The sequence below is a fragment of the Bactrocera dorsalis genome, chromosome 1, assembly GCF_023373825.1.
Source record: "Bactrocera dorsalis isolate Fly_Bdor chromosome 1, ASM2337382v1, whole genome shotgun sequence".
Classification (NCBI taxonomy): domain Eukaryota; kingdom Metazoa; phylum Arthropoda; class Insecta; order Diptera; family Tephritidae; genus Bactrocera; species Bactrocera dorsalis.
This window is the reverse complement of record NC_064303.1, coordinates 12,730,362-12,745,943: the sequence shown is the minus strand read 5'-3', so window position 1 is coordinate 12,745,943 and position 15,582 is coordinate 12,730,362. Positions and strand designations below refer to the sequence as shown.

Here is a 15,582-nt window from a genome sequence, read left to right as displayed (position 1 = left end):
CAACAAAAAGTAAGTAAATTACAACAATCCAATAAGCTGTAATACCGTTCACAGATGCATACATATGTACATATTATATGTAATGGTAAAAGAGGTGTAAAAAGCACTGTATCTTCATTTTGAACATTCAGTTTGTATGGCAGCTATATGCTATAGTAATTCGATATAAGCCATTTGTTGGCATATTATAGCGCTGATTTATATAAATATATATGCTAAATTTTGTGAAGCTATCCTGTCAAATAAAGAAGTTTTCCATATGAGGACTTGATTTTCATAGGTCAGTTTGTATGGCAGCTATATGCTGCAGTGGTCCGATAACGGCGGTTTCAACCATTAAGATTTTTCTTGAGGTGAAAAAGACGTGTGCAAAATTTGAGAACGATATCTCAAAAACTCAGGCACTAATTCCCTTTATAGAGAGGCAGACGAACAGATATGTAGGTAGACAAGCAACAAAAACAAATCTTCATAGATCTTTAGTAAAAGTTTTGATATTAATTAATTACCGTGTTCTTCCAGCGTCAATAAGCTAATACTCGAATATGAAATTCTTGGTTTATTGACAGGAATTTATATTCAAACAGCTTTGGTCAATATTCAGTTCAGTAAGAGCTTCATTAATTTTCATCCAGCTCAGCTACCTATAAAGTTGCAATTAATTGGGTTAGTAACCGCAATTTTTCAATATTTTTCATATGAATTGCAGCATCTCCTACGTTGGACTCGAGTTCTGTCTACTTTTTCCGTCGCAAAGTTGAGTTTAGTGGGGACAATTGTCTGCTTATCATGAGTATGTGAGGATGCAGTTTCTGAGCAAAATTACCCGAGACAATTACACTCTATGTAAAGGGGTTCAGACTCTAAATTTTATCAAAGAGGCTTTTGTTAAGCAGAAGTTATTTTCATTTCAGTTTTTTTTTCTTTGAGACTCTCTTATATGTATGTAACTGAATAAATTTGAACCGGACTGAGAGAAAATGTATATACATTTTCATGGATTTTAATACAAATATCTAAAGTCGCCTTCAAAAAAGGCTCCTGAACCTGAGAAAACATGTAAATTTTCAATTTTAAGCAAATTCTAGTTGCCAAGTCACGTTGCAATTTTTACAATTTTTATGAACCTCGGTTGGAATGACCTTCAGCGAGTCAGCTAAGATTTATTTTTTTTAGTTACGGCTCAGTTTTAGAGTGTCATTGTACAGATTGTTGAACAGTTTCGTTGCAGTGTCCTCAGCATTGAGGTCAAGCATCTATTTTGCATCCTTTACTTGATGTCTATTTTCCCAAGCTTCTTGTTTGCGAGCCCTACGTGACGTCGATTCTGCATGCAAAATATTCAAGTTTAGCATTGATTCGCTTGATGCCCAAAACATTAACCAAAATGTTCTGAGTCGCTTCAAAAAGGTAGTAGTTCTTTGATGCCAAAACGTTGATTTTAGATCCCGACGACTTAGCCTTTTCGTATGCGATTAACAGAGGTGAATGGATGACTCTAATTAGGCTAGTTTTCGATGACTCAAGTATTTGTATTGTGGGTTGACTCCAGAAAACAATTCTGCAACATTTTCAAAGATTCCTTGAATCAAGAAAGACGCAAAAGGACCTACAACGCAACTGTTCTTCAAGGTGATTAAGCTTCTATAGCCTAAAGCACAGAAAATTGCCTTCGGAGCTTACTCAACCACAACATCTCACTTGCTTTAAAGCCCTAAAATTTAAACGCTTTAACAGCATCTATAAACTAGAGTTTACATAACATATTTATATATGTATATATGTATTAACATAAGTTTGTATGTATATACGTGTATACATATATATTTGTGGCATACCTGCAATGGTGCTGACATTGAATGCGAAGCAGAGTGGAATCCCATAATGGTATTGCAGAGATGTGATTGCGAAACATTCGACCGTAGGGATGTGCTCTGATTCAACATTAGCAACGGATTCATTGTGTGCCATGACCGAGCCAACGCGGCTAACGATTGTAAAAATTACAAGACGGGACCAAGCAGAGAAAGAGGAGCAAAGCAAATGTTAATGCACTATATATTATACATGTATGTACATACATAGCTGTCTAAGTAAATATGTATATAGGGGCATATACATATATGTATGTATATACTGCAAAGAAATGGCTGAAGAAAATAATCAAAAAGTGCCCGACAGACACGCAGAGGCCACAGTAAAAGCAACAGTGCAATTGGAAGTTAATATATACATACATAGATATGTATACACTATACTATACTACTATAATATGTATGTATGTATATGTGTATGCGCTCAATCACGTGCATATGTCCCATAGCTTTCAGCTAGTCGGAGCCGCTAGGGCCAGCAAGACCGGCACACAGCAACGCAAGCAGGTCCTTAAGCAGTATAAATATGTACATATGTATGTATGTAGGTAAATGAGCATAGATTGTATGCATATATGTGTGTGTAGATATGTAAACGGGTTTATTGTGGTCCATACGCTGCGCACGTACGTACTCTATCGGAACAAATAACGTCACGTAGACGCAGAGATTATAGAGCAGCTTTTATTATTTATCATGGAGCATGAGAGCGGGTGGACGAGAAGAAGGAAAACTAACGAAAACCTGCATACAAAAGAAATTGCATACAGATATTCATACACACACATTTATACATATGCACATATACACATATATATTATATGTCCGTCTGTTGAACTCCACTAAACGTTATCCAGCCAACTCCAAGCGTCGTTATCCTTGGAAACTCATAAAAACCAAAGTAAGCAAAGCAGCGTACTCCGAGTATCAGATTGCTTTTGCTATGCGCAAGTGTGTATGTGTGCATGTGCGTACAACTATGCTCGTGTATGCTTCTCATACACTGTTGGGTGGCGCCACCCACTAGTTTGGAGAGAGGTTGAGCATTGAAGCACTGTAGTAAATAGTGTAGTAAATGAAATCAGAAATTCTGAAAAGCAGCAGAAGAGGAAGCATTAAAATTGCTTGCTGCTGAGCATGGCAGAGAGCGCTCTTCAAGGATTTTTCTTTATGGCAACACATTGCAGAAATTCTTTAAAATCTTTGCTTGGCGAAAACGACGAGCGCCATATACATATGTACATATGTATGTATGTATTTGTGTATATTATACTTTATACTTACGTAAGTGTATATTTTTGTGTATATATTTCTTACTTAAATTTATATAAAAATACATACATACATACTATACATACACTTTTATAAAAGTATACATACGTATATGAGACTTTGGTAATGCTCGTATAAGAGGCTCTGATTTGAATTTATTTTGGAGTTTTTTTGTTTTCAAGATTTTAATTAAATTTAATAAGTTTAAATAATAAATTTTCGAAATAATAATTTAAATTAAAATATCTTAATTTAAAAAACGCATTATTAATTATCAAAACTTTATATATTTTATTTATATTTTTGTACAATTTTCAATGTTAAAAATTCTAATAATACATATATGAAAACATTTAAAAATCATAAAATGTTTGGTAGGTCAAACTACAAGTAGTATAAAAATAATAAATAGTGAAAAAATTGATTTATTTTCCATTGCATTTTTTTTTAGAAGATCCTTATTTGAACTAATTTATTTCTTATTCCAATTATCTACAAAAAATGTTAAAAGTATGTTTAAATAATTTTTTAAAATTAAATTTTAATTTTTTTAAATGAAGTTTAATTTTTATTTAATTAAATTTGAATTTAATTTTTTTATATAAATTGGGGATTTAAATTAAATTTTAAAATTTAAATGCGAATTTTTTGTGAAAAACTGTACAGCCCTAATTTTTTTTCTGAGCTAAATTATCTTCAAAAAATTTTGAAAATATTTTTAAATTAATTTTTATCATTTGCAATTATCTACAATCTCTTTCTTTAAATTTAATTGTTTGCAAACCCATTTGGTTTTAAAAGTGTACATATTTTATTGACCAACGCTGTACAGAAAATATGTACATATACACAAAATTTACAGGTCACACCTATCAATTCCTTTGCTCACATACATACACATATGGTAACTGCTATTCATACGTTATCATAGGAACTCCCATCTCTGCGCTTTTCGGCCACTCGGTGTCACCCTGTGTCACATGCGATAATTTTCGCAAACCAAATACATACATACATATACAAAAAACACAATATACATATATCGAATAATAGTAGTACATAGGATCCACTTGAAATGTTTAGAGATGTTTTTGTTGCTGTTTTTATGCATACCACTACTACTAGAATGGTATATACAACAATATACTGTATGCATGTATACGATATACTCGTATAAGCATAGTTTATCCATTCGCTGTATCCTTCCACTTGACATCCATTTCATTTTTCTTTTCAATTTTATGCCACTATATCCGTTATATCAGAGTTAAGTAAACTTTAGTTTTTACTGGCCAAATACCAGCTGCTGAGCGCTGGGGAGAGTGTGAGAGCGTAGAGCGCCGGTTATGGTAGAGTGATAAAATCACATTAAATTGATTTAGTCTGTTTTCATTCCCGAAAGACACATTACCGCTTTCAGCAATTCAGTGCACAAGCAATGAAAAAAGCACGACGTTGGTATGAAAAGAACAAAAAAATACAAAAAAAAAATGGACGAAAAATCAAACGAATGAGTCGAGCAGATGAGATGTGATGATTGAAGTTCTGATTTTTATTTGCAATTTTTGCTTGGAAGGTTTATTTAGAGGAGGAATGATATGTAGCATATAGGACGGTAAAGTATGTATGTATGTATGTATGTATGAGAGTGAACGAAAATTGATTACGAAGCTTTGTACGAAAATGGCGAAAAAGTTTCGGTACTTTTTTTAGGATTTCAGCTCGAAAAATTTTTGTATAGTTTCAGATATATTATTTCGATGTTTAGTACAGTCTTGTATATTCTTTCTGAACATCGGTCTTCCTTACTTACAATGAAAGTATGGTTTTGAAGGTTTGATGATTCACTGAGAGCAGCTATTGGTTTCAAATTTGTGCCACACTCTCTTCCCTGGGCTCTAAATCAAAGTACGTAAAGAAACAAGACCGCCTTTGAGATCAAGCAAGCATTTCTCTCAGTTAGCCAATTTTAATTTGTCTTTGAAACTTTACCGCTCCCTCAAGGTTTAGTTATGAGTTCTCACTGTTAGTGGAGATTTCTATCTCTTCCAAAAAACATTAGATTACCCTTCTGGAAATATTTTGCTTTTATTGTGGTTCCACTTTCAATGGGGATCTTTACTTTAGACTTCAAAGTATTAACTTTCTCTATGCACATCAATAGCTGCTCTTCTCCCTGAGTTTGATTCAAGGTTTCGTCTTTATCTTTGAAGTATTCAGGCCATGAAAACACTCCAGCTCTGAGAGTAAACGACGCAGTACCCGCCGGGGTAAGCAGAGGAAGATCTCTACTCCGTTGGAAAGACCAATAATGAGGAAAACTTGTATCGTTTGCTTGGCTACCGAACCAGCTCAGGAAATGCGCAAGTCGGTTAGAACGATACAAAATAAAATTTTCTAAAGGGCTATCGGACGGATCAGGGTGTGATAGAATGCTTTAGATACATGCAGAATCATCAAGAACATGTGCAAGGGAGCTGAAGGAAAACAGGCAAGCATACAGTCTCGAAAAGACCGCAGAACATTTGTTGGCTACAGTTACTGGGGCATTATGGACGATGAGACAGGTAGAAAACATAGTGGAGTAGTCATGAAAACCTTTTCTTTTTCTGTCTTATCTAGAACTCGGTTTAGTTATCTAGAAGCTTCGAAGTCCAAGACACTGGAGGAAGTGTAACCTAACCTTAGTATGTTTTGAACTCGGTTTATTTGTAGAAATAGGTGCTTCGAAGTTCGAGGGGCTGGAGGAAGTGTAACCTAACCTAACCTCGGCTGCATTTCTTATGTCTTGATTTTGATTGGTTTCATTATTTGACAGTATCTTTGAACCTCGGTTAAGATATCTAGGAGCTTCGAAGTTCTGGACTGGAGGAAGTGTAACCTAACCTAATTTCGGCTGCATTTCTTATATCTTGAGTTTGTTAGGTCAGTTTATATGGCAGCTATAACCTCTAATGGTCCAATATCGGCGATTGCAACATAGCTAAATCAACTCAGCTGGCCTCGCTTACTTACTCTCCATGGTTTCCTTCGTGGTAGTACAAATATGGTGAACAGTATTTATGATTCCAAATTCTTTGAACGGATCGAAATCCGACATTCCTCGAATTTCTTTGCGCACGTGCTCGACTTTCTTTACAATTTTTGCAAATTAAACCCAAAAATAAAATCTTATCGTGATTATGGCAGCGTATTTTAAGGTTAAGTACGAGTATCAGATATTTTTACATACATACATACATATATACTCGTATGCACAGTCCTATATAAACCCATATAATTGAAAGTAGTTAAGTTTTATTTATTGCAATAAAATCAGAGACTATTTACGGCTAATAATTGCGGCGATTTCATTAGAAATGATTAAATTGATTGCGTTTATATGAGTACAAATACATATACATATGTATGTATATGTGCATGAGAAAGCGGCCAAAAAATGCATGGATATGTATTGGAAGGTACATATAGTATAGTTTAATTTATTTATATATGTACGTATATAGAGGATATATTTTGCTCAGTGCTGATATAAAAAATCAAATATGTATATAGATAACAGTATATAGTATGTACATATGTATATCGTCACCTAAAATACAAAATAACGTAACATCACTTTTCAAAAATTCAGAATTCAGGCGAAAACGATATAATAGAAACCACCCATACAGAAACAAAACTTGAGTTTTGGTTATAAAATGGTTATATATTGGTTATATAGTGGTTATGCATTGCTTATACATTGGCTATAAATTGGTTATATCTGACAGCGGAAGCTAAAAATTTTATGTGCATCATTAGCAAAACAAAACTCACTATAATTTTTTTTATGATACGGTGTTTTACATTTTACGTGCTTCATATACATACATACATACATATATATTTATATTAATAAAAATATATATAGCATATAGATATCGTATATACTTCCTCAAGAGCAACCGCAGCTTTAAAACTAATGTCCTATAAAACCTCTAAGCAAAAACTTCAATTCAGAACTCCTCGAAAATTTCCAGCTTTAAGCGCTTCACACTTGAATTTGCTTGCCGCAACTCCACTTGCCCCCCACCACACCACAGCCGCTTCCGTGTACGTGTATAAAACCACAAAAACCGCAGATGATCCGCATGTTGAAATTTAAACATCTACAAAAGCTAACGGAAACGATATAGGAGGGGGTGTAATAAGAAGAAAAATAGCAACAACAACAACAACAACAAAGAAAAATAAAAATACCACCACTACCAACAAAGGGTGGCTACATTGCGGCATGTTGTTGGAGGGTTGCTGTAAATTGGAGCAATGGGTGTTGCACACACACACAAACACAAAGCTTTTGCCGCCATATCAGTGGGGTTAATGGCGTTAGGCAGTGGGTAGCGACATGGCATAATGCTTGGCTGCTTACTTGAGCCGTTAGATGAATAAATAGAGAAAAGTATGAGCGGTTTAAGTTGGCAGACATTTTTATTTGTATGTGGGTGTGGATGTTGTTATTTAGAAGAGAAATCCCTAGCAATGATACTGGAAAACTGAGATATCTGAGCTAAAAGTGATGCCCGTAACTGACGATATGTGTTAAGGATAAAATGAAGATTATATATGTAAATATGTACATGTATGTATATGTACATATATATAACAGTTGCTCTTGTAGCTGCTCTCCAAACAGTAAAAGTTGAAATAAAAACCCAAAAACGTAAAACTAAATGCAATGAAAACGCTAAGCACAAGCAGTAACGGTTGGGATTCAGCTCAAAAATATTGAAATAAAAATAAAATGGGGAAAGCAAAGAAAACCCAAACAGCAATGCGAAAATGTAAACGAACAAAAAAACGTGGAAAATATAACCGGAGAAAAAATATGTTAGCGCAATGCGAGCTTTCGCGCTGATTTCATGATTTTATCGATTTTTTGCATTCAAAGCAATTTAAAGCCTGAGATTTCGTACGCGTTCACAAGTGTTGGTTTGTTGCAATATTTCAGTTATGCTTAAGAGTGTGTATTAGTTTCCAAGCTTTTTTTGTGCTTAAAAATAGAGTATGAGGGAAAGTGTAAAATAAATTATATTTAAAATTAAAAAATAAATTAATATAAATAATTTATGAAATTATAAAAATTCAAAAAAATAATTTATAAAATTAAAAAAATTAATTCATATAATTAATTTATGAAATTAAAAAAAATTAAAAAAATAATTTATGAAATTAAAAAAAAATTAAAAAAAATTATAAAATAAAAAATTAAATAATTTATGAAATTAAAAAATAAAATAAAAATTTAATATAAGAAATTAAAAATTTTGATTATTTTAAGCGATTTTATAATTTTATGGTAAGAAATTCTGTTAAGAAAATCTTAAAATTTTTTTCGGTATTTTTCAAATTATTTTTTATATACATATGTCTGTACATACATATATACGTTAATTAAGTTTTAAGTTTTTTAAGTTTTACGTTAAAAAAGTTTATAAATATAGAAGAAGCATTGTTTAAGTAAGAGATATATTTACATAAATATGGAATTTTATAGTATTAATTTTTTCTAAAAAGTATTAAAAATAATTAATATATTAAAATCTTTTAAATGCATTTAAAAACACAAAATAAAATTTTAAAACTATTAAAGGAAAATAAAAATTATAGGAACAATTTTCCAATTAGTTTTCATGAATTAAAATTAAAACAAGAATCAAAGAATAATTTTTATATAAAATATATATATTTTTAAATAAAAATAAAATAAAAAATATATATTTTTAAAAATAATTTCGAAATAACTTTAAAAAATTAAAATTAATTCATTTTCACCAAAAAGTAAAATTATTTTTCCCGAAATAAGAAAAATTTTTCTAACAAAATGTGTATATATTTTAGAACATTTTAAAAAATTAAAAAAAAAATTAAGATTAAATCAAATTAATTTAATTATTATTTTAGTAAATTAATTAAATTAATAAAAATTATTTTTTTTTCTTCGAAGAATAATAGTAATTAAAATTAGTTTTTTTTTCTCAAAAATAAAATTAATTAAAATTAGTTTTTTTTTGTCAAAAAATAAAATTATTTATCACGAAATGGGCCTGCCTGAGAAAAAAAGTTATTTTAATAAACTTTTTTAATTGTTAGAATTTTTTAAAAATTGAAAAATTTTTTTAAATTTTTACATATAATGAGTCTTTAGGAAACAACTACTTATGAACATCAGTAAAAAAAATACCAACAATTAATAAAAAGACATAGAAAGATAGATAGATAGCTAGATAGATTCATATTGGGTGGAGAATTCAAACGCTGTCAACCGGAAGTTATTTATTCTGAAAGGGTCGCCATCATATTGGCCATCAAATAGCCAAAAGATTCCAGACCTCATACATTTTTTCATTGTCGACAAAATATCTTGGAACTATTTGTCGATCAATCAGGGTTATGACCTTCACTCAGATCATTCTCCAATCTATTTAACTTATGGTGAAAGCGTCGTCTTTGAAAACGAAACAGCGACCTTGTGCAATAGAATAGTTTAGAAAGATCATGGAATGTTATGAAAGTAAATATGACTCTGTATTAAATACAGACCAAAGAAAAGCTTTAAAGGATTACAAACACCAAAAACTGAAGAATGTTCTTTTAAAATAAGGGCTGATAGCTGGGCCAAAGATAATTCAAAAAAAGCGGAAGTATTTTCGGAATTATTTAGCCAAAATATTATCCCCATATGAAACACATATAGAATATACTACTGTTTCCGGTCAAGAAATCGCAGAAATGCCAAGTTGCACAAAATGAGCTGAGTAAGGAAATCAAAAAACTGAAAAAACAAAAAAATTCCCCGGTTACGACCTGATTACTGTCGAGGTATCTTAAATACTTACCAACTTATTAGAAAATTGCTGAAGTTATCATGATTCAAAAGCTAGAAAAAGCAGGATATGATGTATCTTCTTAGAGGCTTCTACCGATAATAGCTTTTTGGGAACATTCTCATAAAACGTCCAAATAAAATCATAGAACGAAAAACCGCAATTCCAACGCATCAGTTTGGGTTTCGAGCTAACCATTCTACGATAGATCAAATCACAGAATACAAACATTATTGAAAAAGTCTTTGAGGAAAAGCATTCTGTTCTATCGCACTTTCAAAAAAGTTATAAAAGAGTTCGATAAATTTTGTAACAAAGAACTGCTTTCGAAACTGAAACTGATTTTTTGGAAACAGTATTATGATATCATAAAAGGTCGCTACTTCCGAGTTAAGCAAGGAAACGAATATATTTTAAGAGCAAAAAGCAGCAGTTTCACAAGGTAGTGTGAGGGGCCCTTCTACTTTATATTTTATTAACTACTAATCTTCAAAAAGCAATACATTTTTCTATTAAGGAATTTTGATATTTTTCAGCTTCAAAGAAAATGCCAAATATTATCAAACAAAAACAACTTTTTTATTCAAAATATATGTATTCTAAAGGCACATTTTTTACACAAAATATATACAAAGGATATAATATAGTATAGCATCACAAATGCAAAACTTCAATTAAACTAACCTCTTCACTTTCCTCTTCTCTTTCCAGGCGAAAAGCCCCACAAATGCACAGTCTGCGGCAAAGCGTTCAGCCAAAGCTCCAACCTCATCACGCATTCACGCAAACACACCGGCTACAAGCCGTTCGCCTGCAAACTCTGCCACAAATCATTTCAGCGCAAAGTCGATCTGCGTCGCCACAAAGAGACACAACACACCGACCTGCGACCGCTGATCGAGCGCAACCTCGGCGGCAAGGTGGAGTTCATGGCGGCGGCCGCGGCGGCGGCAGCGCAACAAATGGGCCAACACGATGCGCTAACGCCCACAATGGGCGGCCACAATCACGGTGGCAGCAGCGGTGCTGGCCTCACAGCTAACGGTATGAGTCCCGCGGCAGCAGCAGCAGCGGCGGCGGCGGCAGCTGCAACGTCCATCAACACGCAATTGGCTTCGATGAATTGCCAAAAGGTGTCGTTATTGGTATAACAGGCACAATAACAGCGACAACAACTACAATTACAACAACAACATGAGAGATTATTAGAGCAGCAACTGCGCATGCAGCAAGAATGCCTGCAGGTCGATTAGGCGTTAAGATGTAGGGGAATGGGAGCAAGGAGAGAGTGGGCGGGTTAAAATAGCAAATAATGACAACAACACTCAACAACGATTATGTGCAATAAAATGTAAAATATATGAACAGTTATTCAAATTTTTGTGCAAAAGCCGAATTATAGACGCAGAGTGTTTGCGCGAATTTCCATGTACAGTTAGTATTTGTATTATATAATGACAAACTTCGAAATTTCCAGTGTTGCCAAAGCAAAGCAATAGTTTTGCGCTTATTTTTTTTATATAATTTAGTGTGTACAAATTATGTTTTAGGTGTGTAAATGAAAGTGAGAGAAAATTTCGTTGGAATAAAATAAAACATAAATTTAAATTAAATAAAATGAAATATTTTAAAAGAAAATAAAATATAATAAAATAAAATAAAACAAAATAAAATAAAATAAAATAAAATAAAATAAAATAAAATAAAATAAAATAAAATAAAATAAAATAAAATAAAATAAAATGAAATAAAATAAAATAAATGAAATAAAAGAAAATAAAATAGAATAAAATAAAATAAAATAAAATAAAATAAAATAAAATAAAATAAAATAAAATAAAATAAAATAAAATAAAATAAAATAAAATAAAATAAAATAAAGTAAAATTAAATAAAATGATACAAAATAAAGTTAAATAAAATAAAATAATAAAATAAAATAAAATAAAGTAAAATAAAAAAAATTAATTAAAAAATTATTCAAAAGTTTTAAAATAATAATGAAAGAATTTAATAAAGTAAAATAAATATTAAAAATATAATATGAAATAAAAACTAAAAATTTAAATTTAAATTAAAAATGAAAATTGAAAAATTAAAATAAAATTTAACTTAAAATTAAAATTAATAATAAAAGTAAAATTAAATAAAAATTAATTAAAAAAAAATTTAAATTCAAAAATAAAAATATAAAATAAAAACATTTAAATTTAAGTAAAAAATTATAAGTAAATTAAATTCAAATCGAAATTTAAAACTAAAATAAAATTAATAAAAATTAAAATTAATTGAAAGTAAATTAAATTAAAATTAAAATCAAAAATTAAAATAAAAATTAATAATGAAATTAAAAAAAATTAAATTTGAAAATAAATTAAACTTAAAATAATATTAAATATAAAAATAAATTATTAAATTGAAAGTAAAATTGAAATTATAATAAAATTAAATTTGCAATTACAATTAAAATCAAAATTTAAACTAAAATTATAATTAAATAAAATTAAAATAAAAATTTAAATTAAATTAGAATTAAATTATAATTAAAAAATAAATAATAATAAAATTAAATTAAATTAAATAAAAAATAATATTAATTAAATTCAAAAATTAAAATCAAAATCAAAATTTTAAATAAAATTTAAATTTAAATTAAGAATAAAATTAAAAATTTAAATTAAAATTAAAAACTCAAATAAAAATTTAAAAAATTATAAAATAAAAAAAAAAATTGAATTAAAATTAAAAATATAAAATAAAAAATTTAAATTTAAATTGAAACTTAAAATAAAATTAGAAAAAAATGTATAATAATTAAAATTAAATGGCAAGGCGATTTCATGCATAATAAATATCGGAACAAAAACAACAAGTACGACAAAGTGTGTCACTCTAAAAAATGTCACAAAAAAAAACAACAAAAAAGTAACAAACGTAAGACTTTGACAATTAAGCACTCAAAAAATTGATGCTACCACCCTGTACCCTATATGCCCTCGCCTTGATCAAATAAAAATTATAAAATAATAAGAATGTAAGCAAAACTTCCCAGAAGAAAGCTACATAGTTATGTATATAATGAAACTCATTTCTAATTTGCTCGCATCCAGTTTTCCTGCTACATATTTCCACGAAACTTTGCCATTTTCCAAACAACAACAACAACAACAAGTAATTAGCATTTTGTAAACTGTAAATATTTGCCTAGAGATTACTTTGTAATATACGTGTATGTATGTATATGTATGTAGTAAACGATAATTAAATTGTATTTATGTAATTGTAATTGTATATGTAAGTAAATACCGTAATTTCTCGATAAATGTGCATTAAGCTTAAATAGGCGCACACATACATGCATACATTTGTAATATAAGTTACACAATGATCAGTGTTATATATACATACATATGTACATATGTATGTATATATGTATATATTTATGCATGTATGCGCGCGTTTGTATGTATTATAAACTATAATTCTCGCTTCTAAATAAATAGTTAGCCGTGAATTTTATTGATGCGTAACACATTGACACACACACCCACACACATGCACGCATACAAATGCACTTACGCATATAAATACAAGTGTCGGCTTGTTGGTTGTGTGAAAATAAAAAGAACTTTTGATATTATTGTCATTCCAAAGATTTAGTCTAATTTATCTAATTGTAAACAAAACTAAGTGAAAACGTTTTTATTGTACAAGTACATATAATTAAAATAATTAAAGCATGTACATTCATTTAATGTTAATTAATTGGTAAATAGCTTAAAAAATGATGAAGAACTTTTTTTTTGTTTTCAAATAAATAAAATGAATTTATTGAAATGAAAATTCAGATTAAAAATTAAAAAAAAATCGATTGTTTGAATTGCAAAATATTGGCAGCTCAGTTTTTATGGCAGCTGTATGCTATGGCCGATCTGAATAATTTATTCGAAGATTGTAGCATTGCCTTGGAGAATTTCGTGAAGATATCTTGTCAAATAAAAAAGTTTTCCATTCAAGGACTGCGTTTTGACCGATCAGTTTGTATGTCAGCTATATACGAGGTTTGACAATTAAGTAATGAGACTGCTTTTTCCTTGCCTTATTCGCCCGACATGTCACCCTGTGACTTTTTTTTGTTTCCTAAAACAAAATCGGTGGTCAAAGGAACCCATTTTGAGTCGATTACGGACATCCAGGCGGCCGTGACGAGGGTACTCGCGGACATCCCAGTCGAAGCGTTCCAGAAATGTTACGAAGCATGGAAAACGCGCTGGAATCGCTGTATAGCTGCCCAAGGGGACTACTTTGAAGGGAATGGCAGAGTTGTAGAATAATTTTCAAATATACGGTTTTTATGGAATCAGTCTCATTACTTAATTGTCATACCTCGTATATGCTATAATGGTCTGATCTAAATAATTTCATTGGAGATTGTGGCGTTACCGTGAAAAAATTTCGTGAAGATATCTCATCCAGTACAAAAGTTTTCTATAGGAGGACTTAATTTTGACAGGACAGCTTGTACGCCAGCTATACTCGTACGACTACGAGTAAAAAAAATAGTAAGACTTGGTTCATAATTTTTAAATTCATAATGTATTCTATAAAATCTATGTCGTCCTCCTCAAAGTAATCCCTCCTCGGCACAATACGCTTGTGTCAACAATTTTTCCAATACTCGAAAAAGTTATTAAAGTCAATTTTCGGAATAGACTTTAATAAGCGCATTATTTTAATTCACTCGTACACGATTCACGCTTAATGTCTGCAATTGACTCCAACAATTTCCTCGGAATGGTCGTTTGAGTTTACTTAATAACCAGAAGTCACACGAAGCCAAATAAAATCGAATACGGTACGATATTGTTTGAAAATTTGGCGAAAAACTCACGAAAAATCAATGCAGTATGCGGGGGCGCATTATTGTGGTAAAAATCCAAGAATTGATAGCCCATAATTCCGAACTTAATATTTACTGTTTTGCGTTTTTCTAGTTTTTTTTCCAAAAAACAGGAAACCAATTGCTTAGAAGAGTTATGTGTGCCAAAAAAATTTTGTAGGATTCGGGTCATCTGGAAACACCCATATTGTACACTGCTGTTTACTTTAGGACTCATACGCGTAAATCTCAGATCTATCAAGTGTTTCGTAGCACCGCAATTGTATTTTTAAGCATTTCTATCGACCAATCGACACGAGCCTTTTATTGAGCGAATGAAAAAGTGTGTGGGATATAAAATGAGCTAATTTTTTTGGCGGTAAAATATTCATGCAATATTGAATGTGTGCTGGTCCTACTAATGTCTTGTCTCGAACTCACGATAGGTCACATGACGATCTTGAAGTATCAGTTTACGCACAGCATCAATAGTTTCAGGAACAATAATTGATTCTGGACAATCTTCCTTCTTGGAGTAATCTACGTGATCGAGTGATACGACCTCGATTGAATTCACCATACCAGCCATAAAAAACTGGTGGATCTTGCTTGAGCTCCATCGCCAAAAATGTAATTAAGTTCATCGATGCACTGTTGTAGAGTTAATTGATGTCGAAAGTTGTAAAAA

The 15,582-nt window shown here is 30.7% G+C and overlaps 1 protein-coding gene and 1 long non-coding RNA gene across 2 annotated transcripts in view; one reads left to right on the top strand and one right to left on the bottom strand.

Moving 5' to 3' along the window:
- The window catches only part of LOC105233948 (zinc finger protein 628), a 50,748-nt gene extending 39,091 nt beyond the window's left edge, over positions 1-11,657 (top strand). Inside the window, exon 5 of the mRNA XM_011216125.3 lies at positions 10,727-11,657. Within this exon, the coding sequence (XP_011214427.3) occupies positions 10,727-11,166 (440 nt within the window). The 3' untranslated portion in view covers positions 11,167-11,657. The remainder of the gene's footprint in view (positions 1-10,726) is intronic.
- The window catches only part of LOC125780353 (uncharacterized), a 111,721-nt gene that overhangs the window by 31,038 nt on the left and 65,101 nt on the right, over positions 1-15,582 (bottom strand). The window lies entirely within an intron of this gene.